Source organism: Oxyura jamaicensis, chromosome 2 (assembly GCF_011077185.1).
Source record: "Oxyura jamaicensis isolate SHBP4307 breed ruddy duck chromosome 2, BPBGC_Ojam_1.0, whole genome shotgun sequence".
Classification (NCBI taxonomy): domain Eukaryota; kingdom Metazoa; phylum Chordata; class Aves; order Anseriformes; family Anatidae; genus Oxyura; species Oxyura jamaicensis.
In genome coordinates this window covers 39843686-39862526 of record NC_048894.1, presented here as the reverse complement: position 1 = coordinate 39862526, position 18841 = coordinate 39843686, and the positions used below count along the sequence as shown (strand labels likewise).

The window sequence follows — 18841 nt, the reverse complement described above, 5'->3', positions numbered from 1 at the left end:
AATATTATTTCTTTTAGTTTTGGTGGTATGAAAAAGCCACTGCTATGTCACATGCTCTACCACTGGCATCTTTAATGATGTACAGGTTCACTAACCACAAGGTCTAAATAGAGTTCTTGCTTAAACATATGTCTATTTACAATACGTATGTTTATACAAGAACAAATTGGCAGCAAAGGTACTCTTGTTAAATTTATCCTCTGGATCTTCAAGTAGGCTACTTCAAAGTGGATGGCAATTTAAAGGATATTTTCAAAAGCTTTTTCAGGAATCTTTAGCTCTTACACGAGGAATTGTATGGCTCTTTAGACATCATTAAATCAGGTAAACACCTCTTTTAAAGGAGTATTTGAACTGTCAGCAATAGGCCATACCCCTCCTGATGTTAACACTCATCTAAAACAGTGCTGAGAGTATGCTGTCTGCTCTCCATTAAACTGTAGTTAACGAATAAAATTTTCACTTTAATAATAAAATTACTGGGAGCATGACAATTAAATGAAAGTCACAAGCATTAACAGTTAAGTCTGGAAATTCAGAGAACCAAATCTTTATGGTAAGAATAATGAACCAAGTTGTCCACAAATGAAATCCCAGTGGTTTAGAAAGATACTGGGCTGAAAGGAACAACAGATTTTTTTTGTTTTTATTTGGTTAAATTAAATTGAATACAAACAAACAAAAAACCCCACCACCAACATCATGTAAACACTGGAGAACTGCATTCCTGATTGCTAAATACATCTTGCCTTACTATGCAGCCTGTCAAAGGCATTTTTAAAAATATATTTTTTAAAACAAAAAATACTAAAAGATTTTTTAAAAAAAGTAACATGGGTGCCATTTAAAAAAATCCTCTTTTCAATTTTTTAAACTTTTTAATTAATTTCACCCCTACATTACATGCATTTTGTACTCATCTGAAATAGTCTTTCAAGTGAACGTATGCATATTATTTTTAATGTAGTCCGAATCCTGCACTATTGTCTCCCAAGCAAATCACCATCTTCCCTCCCCAGGGAGAGCAATGGTGAGTCTCTCCCTGGAAAATCAGCAGCACTGCCCTAAAATCATTTCTTCTTCCCCCATCTTTGGTAGAAAATGTTTCTGCTTTCCATCTCAAGAATACCACTCGTGCCTCCTAAGAATGATTTTCAGAAAGAGCACAGTGGCCTATGAGATGACTTTGTACAGAGACAATGCAAGTCCAGACTTCTTATTTTTCTTATTCAGCACCAGTTCTTCACCTAACCCACAACATATGCAGTGTCTCATCAGCAAGGCCTTTCTGATGGCTCAATACCACTGCAAGGCAATTAAAGTCTAAGCAACTCACCTGCTCCTTATTTATTTATTTATTTTGTGGAGCTATTTAGTTACTTCCTTCAGAGCAGAAAAAAAAAAAGACTAGAACATTTACTGTTCTGATATAAAAGAAAATTTTGAGTAATACACATTTTTTTTCTAAACTGCTTCCTACCATTCTGCTATGTCAGTGAGAGAAAGGGAGGGCAGGAGCCTCACCATTACTGGTAAAAGGTGGCCAGCAACTGCGTAGAAGCCCTCTGAATTTAGTTGTTGGACAACCTCTAACTGGGATGAGACACGTCTGAGTACATGAAATAGGTTACTTGTTTAAGAGGGATTTGAGCTGCATTTAGAAATCCTTAAGGAACTGTGGCTGACTCTTGGTTTCTGATTCAAAAGGATATACAATAATTGCGAAGAAGTCCAGCAACTGTCAAGTGTGGAAAAAAATGTTCAGGAAAAAGAACAGAGTTCTTCATCTCTGTCACTTCATTGAAGTAAGCAGATGAAAGCACTTAACAGCATTAAACTTCACTGTTAAAGACAACAGTTGGCCAGCGCTTACTTATTAGAAATCCAAAAATAAAATAACACAACACAGGTGAGTAAAGCAGTTATATATTGCTCAAACAAAATAGTTCTGCAAAATTCTCAAACAGAGGTTTAAATAACAAATTTAAACGTCAGGCCAAAATTGACAGAATTCAAAAAGGGCAAAAGATTTGCACATTCATTTCACAGTTTCTTTAAGTACATCCTTTAGTTTCAATTCGTTATCCACAAACACAAGCTGCACTCAGGTCAAACAAGAAACACTGCACAGTATGGTGCAACAACAGCAAAATATGCAATGAACGTGTTTATATACGAAATAAAGCAAAACTCACAGAATGTGAACCAGCCACTACACGGTCAATTTGTAAGCTGCATGTCACCCTAATTGTTTCAATCAAAAAAAAACCATGAAATTATATAGACAGATCTTTAGGTTTTTAAATGATTGTTCAGTCCAAAAATGCTGGAATATTCATACTTTTCAACAAAATGATTTACATTATAATTATAATGAAAACCGTAAAGCGGATTCCATCAAAAAAAAAAAAAAAATCAAGTTGTATGACACATATTACGCTTGCCATCAAAAAGTATCTTTTGTGGTAAAATAATGCTCCCAGCAAATAAAATCATTGAAACCAATAACAGTTGTAAGGACATAGAAGTTAACTATGATTAGTTGACGTTTCTCCAGCATATTACTTAGTTTCTAACTTTTTATTTTTCTCTTCAGGAAGAATTAAGGAGAAAATAGCAAAACTGGCATCTACATGAAGGCTCTCCTATGCATAAATTTGCACAGTTCAAGAAAACACATGATTTAAGACTATTTTTAGCTAAACCAGTCAAAAAGCTGCAGGAACATTTAGAAACAAGGTTTACATTGATTCAGTTTAAAATCAATAGACTTAATATAATGCTAAATAAGACAGAAACAAAAGAACTCAAAAATCTATCTGGACACTTTTTAATTAAAAACAGTTTAAAACTAATTCAACCAATTCATCAACTTGCATGGCTTGCATATTTAGATAAAGCCGATGAATCAAGTCACTGTATGAAAGGGATAAAAACATGTAACAGAAGCTGGAAGAAAATAGCATAAGGCTTGCAAACCAAGCAGATAAGTGAAATAGCAAGCAAAATCAAACTCTAAACTCCATGGAAATTTTAGGACTGAGCAGCATCTATTCTTGAAAAATTAACACTAATATATTGACTCTCCACAGATAAGCATCAAATGTACCTTTTCTATTCACTGTACAAGCATTCTGTATTTGATATTGAATTCTCAAGTCACTGACCACTTTCTACAACTGAGAGAAAGGCAGGAGGAATTGCTGGCAGAATGCTACCTTAATGCAGGACACAAAGTCACTGGAAATTCTTGGAGGAGAATGAAATTTCTAAAAGTGAAATACAAGAAGTTTTAAACTTATTCAAGTGACCAAGCAATGGCACAGTTTTAAGAATCAGTATGTTTGGATTCTTGGTTAAACTCTCAGTATCAGTTTTGGTACTTCCTTCCTGGCTGTGCTTTGGGTTTTGTGTTTTTTGTTGTTGGCGGTTGGTTGGTTGAAGGCTTGCTTGTAATAAATTGTGCAAAATAGAGTCAAAAGTAATAACAACAAGTATCATGCAATTGAGTCTTTCCATTACTTATCACACCATATTGCTATTTCTGATTCCATTTCTTTATTTCAGACAATGCACAGTAAGAAGAGATGCCTGTTTTGTAGCCTTGGTAATCGCCAACGACATAAAAACTGAAGTTACTTATCTATATTTTTGATAAATGTCTGATAAACATTTAGTTGTTTAAAAGTAACTGTCCTCCTGACAGATATTTATCACCTTTTCATATTTGCATAAAGTAACCTCTACTCAGTTTGATATTTTGTACAAACTACCAGATGGCATGTGTTGCATGTCTGCAACACATCCATTTATCCAAGCAAAAAAAAATAATCATTTATTTCTTCTTAGTAACTTAGTATAAACGGCTACTAAAATTAGACATTAACAGTGTCCATTATGATAAGAAAAATGTAAGCATATACTTAAGTATTCATATGAATAACCCAACAAGAGCACTTCTGCAGTTGGACAGTCTCACATCATTGTGGTACTTACTAATCATCTCTGCATGTTTTCTCTTTGAAACATTGTTCTATTGCTGAGCTATAACAAACAAGCCATGTATGGCTGATTATGCCACTGCACTAACAATTACAAGTTGGCCCTTTTCCATTTTGTTAAAATCTTCATTAGTCATGTGGAAAGCTACTAAGCCATACAGAATTTAAAAATGTTACAAAAACGAATGCAAGTGTTTAGGAGTGAAAAGAAACCATTTCAGAATTTGTTTCTTAACCATAAGACTATAATGCATATTAAATGACAGAATTAAGTTAAGAAGAAAGCAGTCTCCAGTCACCAGTAAGTAATGACTGACTCGTAAGTACAAGTAGTATGCAAACACCTTAGCCATGAATCCACAGATAGTCATGGCAAAAAATTGCCAGCATAACTTCATTTTATCTGTACTTTTTGAAGTATTTAAAGTAACTATTCTATCATTTTAATGTGCTTTGTAGAAGTTACACATATGTTTACAATATAGTCTGTCTAGTAGAGTTATACCAGTTACAAATTTACTACAAAAATAGCATCAAATTAACACTTTTTTTTTTTTTTTTTAAAAAAAAAAAAGGAACAGAACTCACTTCATTGAAATATTAGTGAAAACAAGTAAATCACTGATCAGAAACCTGAGAGTACCCATGCGAATAAGGGTAAAGTCAGTTTTGCAGTGCAAGAAGGAACACCAGTATCTAGATACAGCTACAGCTGCACAAAAATGTATTAGCAATTCTCAAGGCTAAAAGACCCCTGCAGCTAATAATTTTTAAACAGCACATGAAAAAAAAATCCTCCAGGGGGACAGCAGGTGGAACAAAGCGTATGCATTCTATTAAATTAAAATATTATGAAAAGAAGAAAAGCTATGTGGTAAAATCTTCATTTGGAACACCCTAAGGCAGAAAGGGTTATGTAAATTGAACGTTGCCAGTGCCAAATTTCAGGACAGCCTTGTGGCTCTCTGGGACATTGGACTATGCTGTTTTATACAGGTGATCCCTTAGAAAGTTGCATAGCTACCAAGGCCTAAATAATAAATAAATAAATATTTTTTTAAACAAACAAACAAAAAAAAGCTCAAATCAGCATGAGATACATGGAGTAACACTAACAACTTGCAAGGCACAGCACAAATTATGACCTCTCAGATGCCTTGGTAAGGTCAAGTCACAGTGCGTAAGGAGCCATATATAAGGTAACAGTATAGCTGCAAAAAGCAACCACAGACATAAAAGAATTAGGATGCGTTGACAAGAGGAACTCTAGTTTAAAGTATTTCCCCACAGCCCACACTGGGGGAAACCCACTCCTTGTAGTTCTGTAAATACTCAACATGTTTTTACTACGGTGTCCATTAGTGATATTTATACACAGTGATGACCTCATTCTCTAGCACGGTGAATGAACATTAGAGGAAAAAAAATAAAATATTTTGGTTGTGTATTTATCAGCATTTGAGCTCATTTAAATACTACTTGAATAACAATTATCTTTCTCAGCTGAGCAGAGCATCAGGTTGGCAGACTGTGCTTCACTTCTTCTCAAAGTGACAATTAACCTTGATATCAGTCTGCAAAGTGCTCTGTACTGGCAGCTGAATAGAATTATCATTATCATATAAATCATAAAAATTCTACTGAAACTGAGATAGCTGTCATCCCTCAGCTATTTGTGTTCAGCAAGGAGCAAAGCAGGTTGTTGCAGAACAGTTTAGAAATGCGTCATCCTAGAGCCCTCGCACTGTGGGCTTCTGAGGCTGTGTTTGTGGCTACCTGAAAATGTATGCCATACATGTAGGCCATAACACTCACAGTTAATATACATTATTAATTAAGTATCTCTCAGGGAGGTTTGTAATGCAATAGGTCATTAGACTTGAATCATGAACTTAAATCTGATTTACAATACAGTAATTCCAGACCCATATAAGATTTTCAAGTTGAGAATGTGATGCCTATCAGCTAGACAGTTTCCCTTCCCAACGATAGCGTTGATCACCTGATCTTTTTGTTCAAAACTACAGCTTACAAATCAGAAGACCTACAATTCAGTTAATGCCAGATCAGACTGTGAAAGGTATACCCATATAGACAGATTCCAGTAGCTTTGTCCACAACAGCCCAGTGCGATGCCTCATTATATAGATGCTTCTTCCCTTCTAGGCACCCCAGACTTGGAAGGAAGGAAGAAAATTGTGTCATCCTCTCTAAAAATTTCCCACCTTCCAACTTGCAATGACAAGGGACTGTGAAAATGTTTACAGCCATTTTTGATATGACACTTCATTTCTGTAATGCACGCACTGTGTGTCAAAGTGTTTTACTGCTCTCACTGCTACCGGCAGGACATCCCTGTGAATAAGATATGGTAGCGAAGCAAGCTCTCTTTCACAAATATTTCATAGACAGGTCTTATTTTATTTGCAACAGAACACAAATAATTAAGACAAACAGCTAACTGGGGGCCAAGAAGGTGTTGGTGTTTGTTTTATTTTATTTTTTTTTTCCTCCCCCCTAGAGATAGCTACTATCTTTGAGCCAAATTATAGCAGACTTTATCCAAGAACCTCAGGAAAGAGAGGCAAGATGAACAACATGCTCTTAGAACCTTCGGCACAAAGTGACCCCAGGAGATCATTTTCAGCAAGCACTGTGGCAGATTAGGTGCAAGCAGGTGTGTTGCTGACTGAGCCAAAGTCACTCCTCCTGGGTGGGAGATAACAGTGCCCACACTCCCACAAAGAATTGTGAATGAGCAAGCCAGGATGTTTCCTACGATGCTTGCTGCAGAAAAGTGAACTTATCCCAGTATAACATGGATCAATGCTAATGCCTGTCCAATAGTCAGAGGCCAGACATGCTTCTATAAAGCAATTCAATCAAGAACGCCACTTGTTTCAAGCTACCCAGCAAAATCTGAAATAAGGGGAACAGTCCATTTTCACACTGGAGACTTCAGCAAAATTTCTGTGCAACGATTAAGTCCAGTTAACTCCAGCCAATGGCTTAACCTAGAAACTTTAGCAAATCCCACCCGCTGTTACTTTCTGTTACTACACCAACTAGCGCTGCATTAACCTTAATAATTCTGAAACCGGCTTTCCTGTGAAGCTGCTCTGGCTGCAAGCCCCACATTTGAAACTGATTTTTTTTTTTTTCAGGTTTGCAACCCTAGCCTAAATACCACAGCCATGAGCCTAACCAGCAGTTATTTATAATCAAGAAATCTGAAATTCCGTGCTAGGCAGACATCTAATATTTCATTCATAAACTTCTCTGAAATTAAATGCATTACTCGTATGCTATCCATACAATTTTGAAGGGTTATAACACACCTAATTTTACAGGTAATACATATATTTATTTATCTTATGTAGGCTACCCAAGGTACCAAATAATATGTGCACAGCATTTTTAAGTTCTCTGGATCATGTCTATGGTAAAACAGGACTCAAAAATCTCTCTTTTGCTCAGTAGTATAAAGTCTTAGACACTGCCTTCTTACTTGTTAGCAGACTAATCACAAATTAGTGTAATAAAACATTTATTTTGTCATTTTTGAATTAGAACACGGTAAAATGTAAAATAAATCTAATTTGTTACTACATGTTTTTATGCATTACCCATGTAATTATGACAGATGTATTAAATACAGCCCTGGTGTCATAGGAAAAAAAGAATTTTCTTTGGCAGTTTTAAAATTATAATAAGAAGGATAATCACCTTTCATAAATTCAGAATGTAAATTTTCAGTGGTCATTACTGTCAATGACTCCCCAACAAAAGTTAAATTGAATATCATCTAATCTTGAAGATATAAAAAGCCCTACTCTCACAAAAGTGGACCTATACTAAAAGGAATGCAATAATTTCTAAAGAATGAAATTTTTGGCTATTTCTCCACTGAATAATATCATCATTTTCAGATAAACATATTTCCGTATGAAGAGACGCTACTGGATTTTATATAAGACGACCATCTACATTCAGGCAATTCAGAACAAATGCTTTTAAAAGCTCTAAATTTCATAAAGGCTGTACTAAGGTCCAGGTTTCATAACTGTTATGCTAAGCTTTAAACTTAAAAAATAAACATGAAAGATGCAAGCTGATGTCAGCTGTGTCAGGTGGTGCTCAAAGAGTAATTGCTGTAACAGCAGACAGCCTATTCTTCAAATATAACTCAATCTCCTAAATTAGGTACAAACCCTTCTATTTTAGTCTTAGCTAGAGAATCACCATCTCAGCCTCCACAATATTTACAGCATTAAAAGGCTACAAACATCGAGAAAGCATATTATCACTCACCTATAGCCTTCTCGAGGCACTGTATGCATCTTAAGTTAATAAAGGCCACATAAATACGGCTTTTGTGCACAGCAGATAGTAAATCATGTATTTAATTACATATTTCTCTGTAAAAAACAGAAACAGTTGGCTCTCTGCTATTTTTGTTAACATTAATCAGAGGAAACTTCAGATTCTGGCATAAATTTGACTATCATATAAAAGGTAATATTTAAAATACATAATGCCTTACCACACAAACACGAGCTGCCATATGTGAGGCGCTGCTAAGCATGGTTTCTATTAAGCCGATACACAGTAACTGGCTTCTTTCCAAGCAACATGGAAGTGTTTAAAAAACCCTGTTTAATCCAATTCCACAGCTTTGAAACAAAAATAAATTAAAGTGCTGCAAGAACTGTTAAAATGAAAAATTAAAGGCATGTAAATAAGTGAAAAAAATAAATTGTCAGAGAAAATGAAAACAAAGATTATTTCAAGTAGATATCTTAATTGTAATTAGCAACATTTGGCATGTGTTATGATATGATTCAAAGCTGTAGCCAATTAGATACCCCAAAAAGCTTGTAACAAAGCTGCAAATGTGTAACTACAGCATAAATAAGTTTTATTGCACACCAAGAAAACAGCACCCAGATCAATTTCATAGTTTGTTTCCGAAAGGCTGTAAAGCATACTCTGTTATTAGTTCATGACTTTTTATTCTTAAACTGCAGCTTGCCTGCTAGGAGATTTTGGAAAACTATTTCATTAGACTATGAATTGTAAATCTGTAAACATTTAGCGTATATCAAGAATAAAAGACAAATTACAGCATTGCCTTAGACTGTCATGCCTATGTAAAAATAAACAAACAAAACAAGCAAAGAGATGAAAGAATAAAGTATGTAAGTTAGCAGCTGTTAAAAAGCTGCAGAATTGTGGTGTTGAAACTGAGAAAGATTTATTTAGTTATTTATTTATTAATATTCCCAAGGGGGAAAAAAAAATCAGTAGTTTTTCTTTGGCAGACATAAAAGATACACAATGGCATCCAGGAAATAACATGACTTTTTTACATGCCTTTTTAAAGTTTTCTTAAAAAGGAATTATTTTTACAGTATTACTTTAAAGATCAGAATTCAAATTCTGATCAAATGTGGGCATACTGAACTCAACAGCATTCAGCGCTTCTGAGATTGTGCCATTTATTTAAGGAAACAAATACTTCATTATCAGTAATGCTGTCAGTCCTAACCAACAGACAAAGTACCTTCCATTTCCCCCATTTATTCAATAATGAGTAATTTACTAAAGGGTAATGAGTTGCTAATAAAAGCATGTTTCTTACATGATTATTATAAAATGTAAGTAACTGCTTGTTCAGTGCAACAATACTTACTACAGTCACTTTCAAATAACTCTGCTCTACCAAATTTCTGCAAAGAAATTGACTCTTATGTGGTTTTCATACAAAACACTAGACTATATTTAGAAAAAAAAATAGAAAAAAAGCACCACAGAAATAGCTAACTGAATTTAAAAGCTACAAATATAACTACTTCTTTACAAAGTCTCCTGACAACAAGGCAAAGTCTCAGCCAACATGGTTTTGTTTCCCTTGCTGGCAAGCAATGACTGTTTATTTGACACACTTATTTTAGGTTTTGGTGGGGAGACGTTGGTTTTTGGTGTTTTATGATGGCTGTATTGAAGAGATTACAAAAACATATGAACACAATATCATTTTTATGTTATAAACCACGTTCAGAATGGCAGGAAAAGCTTTTCTTTAGGTAAATAAGAGACCAAAAGAAATGTCTATGGAAGGTAGTCTGAAAAAATCTGAACCAGAAAGCACTGAGGACTGTCCTTGTTACACTTCCTAACAGGGTAGCTTACAAAGACAAGCTGAACCAGATATAAACCCACTGGAAGAAAAATTTCTCTGTTCAGAATTTTCTGCACCATAAATGTTAGAGTGTTTTTTGTTTTATTTTATTTGACCCTTGACATAATCATCCACTCCACCTTCCCTGTACTTTGGTTTAAAGTAGAACTTTAATTATCTTGTACACAAAGCACACTACAAATACCAAGGATCCACAGATCCTTCCATATTCCCTATAAACTTATTTCTGGGCACTTGCATGCCTTTTTCTGCTTCAAGCAATGGGCAATCATCATGACCCCTCATTACATCCAAATCTCCACCCATACTTCTGGCTCAACTGTTCCAGGGAATAAGTTATGGCATCCCCTTGTTCTTCCAAATATACACTAACAATGCCTGCTGAAGTATTTTCATTCTTTGCTAATACAGTTTTCTCTTTTCTTTCTAGGAGAGAAGGGGTCACAATTGGAAAACTAGCAGAATTGGTGGGAATAATACAGTGGTATTGTTACACCAGGAGGTACCCATGGGTGCTGTCAGCCTGTTCCTTGTTTTGTCATGGGTGAGTGAAGTTGCTGGTTCTGGCAAGCAGCCAGTGGCAGGATCCCTTTACTGCTCTCCCCGCCCCCCCTCTCTCCCCACTGGTCTTCATTAACAGTTGCTTGGGTTTCTAGCCACCAATGCCTGCAACGGATCTTGCAGCTTTTGAGGGCTGCATCTAGTCAATCCTAAAAACGCCTCCTCTACAGCAAGAAGAAAATGACTCAAGCGGAGATTCAAACTTCAGTTTATTAAATTTAAAAATATGTAATTTGTTTCTTTGCTATCTTACACCTATGAAAGGGAAGGCCAGTGGCCAGCACAGTACAGTCTAGTACTTTTTCATCTCAAACATACATTTTCCAAGATATCAGATCACTAAGAAACATCAGCTATATTTTAGATATTTAAGTACAGCACATCTTGACAACATGGAAAACCCACAAAGAGAAACATGCATGCATTATTTTTTAATAACAGATACTTCAAGAACAATACTCCATCAAAAGGTCATTTCAACAACCAAAACCAGATATTTTTTTTAAAACATGTTTTAGTAGAGCTGCATATTTCAGACCTTAAGGCACAACTGACACTTTCCTGCATTGTCCTAAAAGCAAATAGCTAAAGGAATTAAAAGATTATATATTAAAATGTAACTTGACCCTTTTCATCCAAGGTACTTCAAGATATCAAGGTAATAAATCCAAAATAATAGTTATAAAAAAATCAGGCAAGAAAACTCAAGTGATAAAATATAATATAGTTGCTATTATAAAATATAATCCCAGTGCAATCATCAATTTATTTGTTCTTAGGACATGTTCCTTGCTGCTTTTGAAGCAGAAAGGGAATCAACATTAAATAAAGCAGTTGCAATGTGCACTCAAAAAGGTTTTACATTCATTCTTTTACCCTCAAATGAATGTTGATACGTCATAGATTTAAAACAATGGGATCCTGTGCATTAACATCACTGCTCTGAGGCTCATCTTTTTGATTAATTTTGGTTATTTGCTATAAATTCTGAAGAGGTCCAGCCAGGAGAAGTTATATATAGTTTTGTGTCACACTTACTCTAAAAGGTTATAGAAAATTAGCTGCAGATCAAAGTACGCCTATATATGCAGAACGTAAACTCCATGGGCAATGTAACGTAACAGGAATAGAGTCCAGATTCATGCCAAGGAAGCTGGAAATGCTTGTGAAGAAAAATGTTCAAAGAAAGCATTCCTTATTCCAGTTTTCATCTTGCTCACACATTAGCATCACATGCATCATAGTCATGTGCCTATGGCAACAAACTGATGCATCCTTAACTAAAACAATCAAAGTCACTGAGAGCAGTTTAATTTAAAATAGAGATACAAGCTGCTACATCTTGAGGGATTTTTTTTTCCCCACTTGAATTTGGCTACCAGAAGTAATTGATGTCATGAGCACAAAATCTAAAACAAACAAAACCAAATTAAAAAACAGTAAGGCATCTCTTTGCTCACATTGTAAAGCAATCCATCCATGCTTGAGATGGGTGTATGCACATGGGGAAGAGGGGAACATCTTCTTGAGCAAGAGGTATGGAAGGAGAATTGGGTATGCCAGGGTAGCATGACAGATAGTGACTGTACCTGCTGCTCTAACTCCTCGCGTTTCTACCACTCTGCCTGGGGAGCAATGCTGCCAGTCCTTTCCCTCTGGTCTTCCTATGAAATTGTGCTAACGTGTGTTTTCTGCTCCTGACATGTGCCATTTCCTTAGCTTTAAAGTACTACGAGGCAAGAGTTTAAACAAATGGCCCCAAGAGAAGAACTTAGATTGACGGGATTCACATAATCCTTAGGGTTGTGAAGATCATGGCCTCACCATTTTAACAAAAACAGAGCCAGAGCAATATTGAACAGGAATGTCAGCTTTAATGTAGTCATTAATAGCACAAGAGGCATGGATGAGGCACGCTGACCTCTCCCCCTAAACCAAGTCAAATAATTTTCCCGCTCCACTTGACTCCTCTCTACATCACCCCAAGAAGAACTACATTTTAGCAATCTTTTCAATGTGATTGGCTTTCAGAGCTGAAATACGAGGGTCAGATATGTTGGTTATTTGTCAGTTTTGCAGACAGCATAAGAAGCAATGAATTAATGTAATGATTCCAAACGAATAGAAGAGATAAAGCTACATGCAGGGTGTTAAATTGATTATTTTGGAACGTGTATCAGTCAATTTGTCCACTAAGCTACACAGCTGCTTAAAGTCTATTTCTGAGCCTCAAGCATCACCCATATTGCTACAGGGAAAAGGAAATAAAATGAATACACGTAACAGGAATTGCAGTAAATACACAGAAAAGAGAAGGATGGTGACACCTATCACAGAGGACATCAAAAGAAAACACAAATAAGAAGATGGGGAACAACAATGACTTAATAGGAAAATTCTGAGCAGTTGCTCCAAATATTGTCCACAGAGAGCTGCTATTCGCTTTATGCTGGCTCTCCTTGTTTCCAGCTGTTAAGTTCAGATTGAAAGAAGCTAAAAATACATGAAATGCTTTCCAGATATTATTTTCCCATGTAACCAATTGGTATTAGTTGCCACAGAGATGTTCTCTTGCCAGCAAGAAGGGAAATAGTATACAGTGCTGACAATAGGTGTATTCTGAAATCTGCTGTCCTTGACAAGATGCTGTTCAAAATATAGGAAAGTTTTAAAAGGCATTATTTTAGCTACAGGAATTCCCAACTAGTCCCATATTCCAGCAGTGCAACATATGAAAATGATACTGAAAGATTGTTTTTGTTTGTTTGTTTTTATCACCTGTGAGAAAAGGTATACTCTATATTACTCCGACGTATGAGATGCGCAACGTTTTTAGCAATCAAGTTGTGGTGTTTCAGTGAGAAGGAAAAAAAAAAAAAAAAGCAGACTGCAAAATCTCTACAATTTAGCTATATTGTTTCCTGACAAACTAAAATGTCACACTGCTGCTGATTTAGAATACAAACGTACCTGCTTAGCATTCATGACTCTCCTTGACAGTAAATTAAGCTCTGCACAAAAGGGGGGAACACATACCAGAAAACATCCAGTTCTTTCTGTAAAACGTGATGTATAACAGACTTTATTTTACATGCCTTCCTCTGAAAATAGCAATGATTACACCGCTCAACTCCCACACAACCCCTGACCTGACTTTCTGACACTTTCTGACATTATATATTCTCAGTCCTGGGGAATGATCCAAAGTTTGTCAATAGGACCCCTTTTATTGCCAGAACACAAACTACAGCATACAAAATACATTTCTGAGGGAAACAGGCAACCTTGACTTCTTATAAGATTAAATCCTCTTTTAGAGAGGAATGTGATAGTTTTTTGTTGTTGATTTTAAATGAATTCCTGAATACACAGCTTTCCATAGTTTTGGAAAAAGATGCTGCAAGTCACAGCAGTGATAATCTGCCAACTACAAAGCACATATGTGAGCAAGTTGTTTTTTTTTTTTTTTTTTTTTTTTTTTTTTTTTTTTTTTTTTTTTTTTGTCTTTCAGGCAAACAAGATTATATAGCCATTCTTTTTGTGGGGATGAGGCGGGGGAACTGTTAACATTGCAGCAGCTGCAGAAGTGGAAGCTGCAACTCCCTTGGAGCTTGTATCGACTCTGTAGCCTACCATGCCATTAAGAGATGCTACTGTACTACAGAAATTGTTCCATTTTCTTTTTTTTCCTCCCAGAAAGAGACAAACCTGAAGGTTTGGCTTGCTGTAGTTAATTGAAAGTCTTGCAGCATATCTCACAATATTCCACCCAAGTTCCAATTCAGCTCAATATCCTGAGTATCAAAAGTTCCTAAAAATCTATTCAGATAGTCTTCTTGAATTATGACTTTTTCCTTCATATCTGGTGACATTTAGTTTGGAACTTTATCAGATTGCTATTGCCCGATTATGATTTATTTTATATATAAAATTCCCCACTGAAATAAAAAAGGACACATGGTGAAGGTAGGCTGGAACTGCAACCATTTCAAGCACCCTTAATTTGTAAGGAACTTATTTTTACAAAATATAACTTCTTAACTGAAAAGATATCACCACTTATAACAATGACCTAACTTTTACTAAAAACAAAAAAGTATGTGTCAATACTTCAGGGTAAGAGATACTCTGTTACAGCCTGGCTTTCTTCATTATGCTAAAGAACCATGTCTGGCTGATGTATTTATTTTGTAATGTTTAACTATAATAGAAAATAGATGAAGTTCAAATGAAAACACTGTTTAGACTGTGTCAACAGAGCATAAAACTAAATGAAGTAATTCCGAATTGACTATAAAACATATTTGCTAATAGTAAAGTTACTAATGGTTATCTATCAGGATCACAGCAGACACTAAGTTAGATGCAATTTTTTGATTTTGCAAAACAGCATCATGCAGTGCATTTCATTGCTATTTTATCATTAGTGTAAATAATTCAAAAACAAAGCAAAACAGGAAATCTGCAGCTCTTTTTTTTTTTTTTAATTGCAAGTCACCAAAGGGCTTTCTACTAAGACAGCCAATGCTCAGTTTACATTTGCTAGCAAAAGAACAGCAAACAACAGTATTTTGTATAATGAAACAACTGCTTTGTTACAAAGGGAAGGACTCAGAAAACCAGAACAAATGCTACTGCTGTAAAAACTATAAGTCTTCTAGACTCAGTTCAAAGACATATACATTCTTCTACAACAGACTGAAGTTTTATATTCATCTCAGCAAATCAATCCACTAATAGGCATCAGTCATCAACACCTAAGTAAAGGCCTGCTGTTTGAAACATCTTTGAAACGATTGGACTCGCACACAGTTGTAAGTATGACAGAACAGCTTAGCTATTAAAATGTTTCATCTAGCAAAGAACTGTTCATCCTAATTGACTGAAATACTCTTTGAATGCTATTATTGCAAGGATACTTTGCTATGCAGTGCTTTAGTACATAACCACTTGACTTACATCTTGAGACCCAGAACAACCACATCAAATCTTGTTAGAATATTCTCACACATGCTTTTGTCAGGAGACCAAAACAATAAAGGCAACTGTCATTTTTACTACCAGTTGCTTAGTTAATTTGATACTGAAACATACTAGGATTCATTACAAAAGCTGCGTGCAATCAGCCATTTCTATCAATCTTGCTTTTTACCACACCGATAGAACAAACGCGAGCGACCACATCAGCTGGAGTCAGCCGGCAGGACAGGATGGAGCTGCTCACCTGCCCCGTGCCCGACTGCTCGCTGCCAGCAGTACCACTGCACGGCTCCATCAAGCAGTGCTGAGCAGCCCTGATGCATGCCCTGCACAGACCATCTCTCAAGCCGATGGGCAAGAAGGCCCAGACAGACATCTGAAAACAACCACACACTGCCCCAGCTGCAAAGCAATGAGGTTTTCTAGACCTGCCTCATTACTCCTTTCAAAGCAGATTTTAAGAGTGTCATTAACTATATACCTCACCAAAAAAGAAAAAAAAGAAAAAGCAGTAATTATTAAGAATCATATGTGATGATAGCCTTCATTTCAGGAAGTTTCCACTATCATAATTGATCACCAGAAACACAGCCAGAAGATTAATGATAGTTTGTGCTTGTAGCATTTTTCCCTCTCCATTATATTCACAGTGTGTTAACAATTTGCAAGAAAAAGGAATCAAACACACCAGTAACTGCCACCAAAAATTACATTTTACAGAATCAAAAAAAGCTGTCAATTTAATACCTCAAATAAGAGATGATTTGATTTTTACCTTGTATCTATCAACACGTCATGCATTTCATTAGTTTTTGCCATTACTTTTGTTACCAGGAAGTATGTCACATCAATTCTTTGTATGTAGGCAAACGTTATTCGTCATCTTTTATTCCAAAACTGCTCATTAGCATAAAGGAGTGGATACAGTTACCCCAGTCCGCTATGTATTTTCCACAATTCCACATATTCCAAATTAAAAAATCCATGTGAACTTACCTACAGTTGGGAGGAGGGTCTAATGTAATTTCTGCAAGTTCTTTCTGAATTCTTGAGAAGGAGAAAAAAAAGACATCAGGACTTTATTTTTGCAAAATATTTCATTCAACTTCATAAACATTTCTACAGCAATTAATAATAATAATTCTTAACATTTCTAATGGAAAGCTGATGCTATAAGGTTTCACGAAAGTACTTGAGATCAAGATGCTAAAAAACAAACTTTTTTTTTTTTTTTTTTAAATGAGCACTCAAATATCGGATGAGTTATTCCATGCAAAGCCATCTACAAAACCCTGTTTTTCCTACAGGTCAGGGCTCTCAGCTCTCATACACTTTACTTCTCCATTTACCCTCTGTCTATATGCCTCACAGCCCTCTGCCTTGCCCTCCAGAATATTTAGCTTGATATCTCTTGTGCAGTTGAGTTTTTTTGCTCCATCAGTACAACATTGTTGTCTGTCATCCTCACCCCTGCTCACAACAGAGCCTGGTCCACCCTTCTCCATAGCCTCCTGGCAGGTGTTGGGGAGCTGCTACGAAGCCCCCCTGCTGCTGAATGTGCTCCTTTTCTTTGTACTAGGAGGCCCAAAACTGGAAAGGTTATTGCAGATGCAGCCTAATGAGTGGTGAGTAAAGGTGGGTGATTGATTCCCTCTACCCACTGACTATGCTCCAGTTAACACAGCCCAGGATGATATTAAATTTCTGGAGTCCCCTTTCAACCCAGCCTGCCTAAGTCCCTCTGAGCAGCAGCCCTACCCTTGCCCATACCAACTGCTCCCCCCAGTTCACCATCATCCACTAAGAGTATGTGCTCGGCCACATCCTTCTGGCCACCGATACAGGCCTGAGGCTGGACTGGCCTAGTGCAGGCCAACACAGCGGTGCTCATTTGTTACTGGTACCCTACTGGAGTTCCTCTTTCAGGCACTGCAATGCAGTTCTTATGGATTTCTGGGTACTACAAGGCTTATGTTACCACGCCAAGCCCTTGAATTCTTAATCCGCACCACATCTGGCAATATGGCTCCTTTTCTTTATACCAGCATCTCCATGAAAGTCAGTATCTCCCACTCCATAGAAATGCAAGTGTACATGGTAGGAGTTCACTGAGTTCCCAAAGGAACTTGTAGGAGTTTACATTTGCCAAAGATTTGCCAGAGTGCCATATGCAGGACTGCAATGGCCACTCTCCCTTTAAACTATACCACAAGGCCTTTTTATAGGCTGCTATTTTTGGGCAAAACCACAAACATTTAGGAGGAAGGAAAAAAGAGACAGTATTCCCTCTGTATTTTCTTCTCCCTTTCTCCTGCTCAAGATTTCATGTACTACAGGAGAGGATTACTACTCCTTGTATTCCCCACACTAAAAAAGAAAACCTAAATGATAACACCACTCAAATTCCTGAGACAGGTGTTTAAGCCACAACCAAAGATACTAGGTCTGACGTGAAGTACACACACATCCTGTTAAAAATGACTGCCACCCATCTTGCACGTAAATACAGGGGAAAAAAAAAGTATCTCAAAACAAACATTCACATATACTGGCACATATAACATGGAAATGAGCATTTTACACTAATTCTCTATATAATGTCAAGATCTAAGTACAATCTTACATGCTAAGGAGTCTCACAGCCACTATCAAAATTCCCCTTACTCCAGTATGTATTGATTTTATGGCTATAAGGAATCAACAAACCAAAAGCAGTAGAGGAACTGGCCTGAACCAGAAAATCCAACTCTTTATCATTCACATTCTGAAATAATTAGGACACACATTGGCAAGATTGTTAGGTAGAAGTAATAATCTTTTATTAGACCAGCCAACATAGTTGAAAAGATTAAAAACAGTCTTTCAGACACATTAGCTTTTCTTCCAACCCCTTTCCACCCCAACCCTACATACAAACACCAGTTATTCCTGTAGAGAGAAACAAATTCAATATTTTATTCTATTCATTGAAATATTTACATCTCCAGGAAGTAGAATTTTACCAATAATTATCTTTTTTTTTTTCTTGTGAAGATACAAACAGAGGCTGCTTAATCAACATTTGCAGTAAGTCATTGTAGTAATACTGCAAGCCCAA

General features: G+C 36.2%; 1 protein-coding gene across 1 annotated transcript in view; it reads right to left on the bottom strand.

Moving 5' to 3' along the window:
* Positions 1-18841, bottom strand: part of LOC118161537 (ubiquitin-conjugating enzyme E2 E2) — a 213808-nt gene that overhangs the window by 184423 nt on the left and 10544 nt on the right. The window contains exon 3 of the mRNA XM_035317004.1: positions 16741-16791. Coding sequence (XP_035172895.1) covers positions 16741-16791 — 51 coding nt within the window. The remainder of the gene's footprint in view (positions 1-16740; positions 16792-18841) is intronic.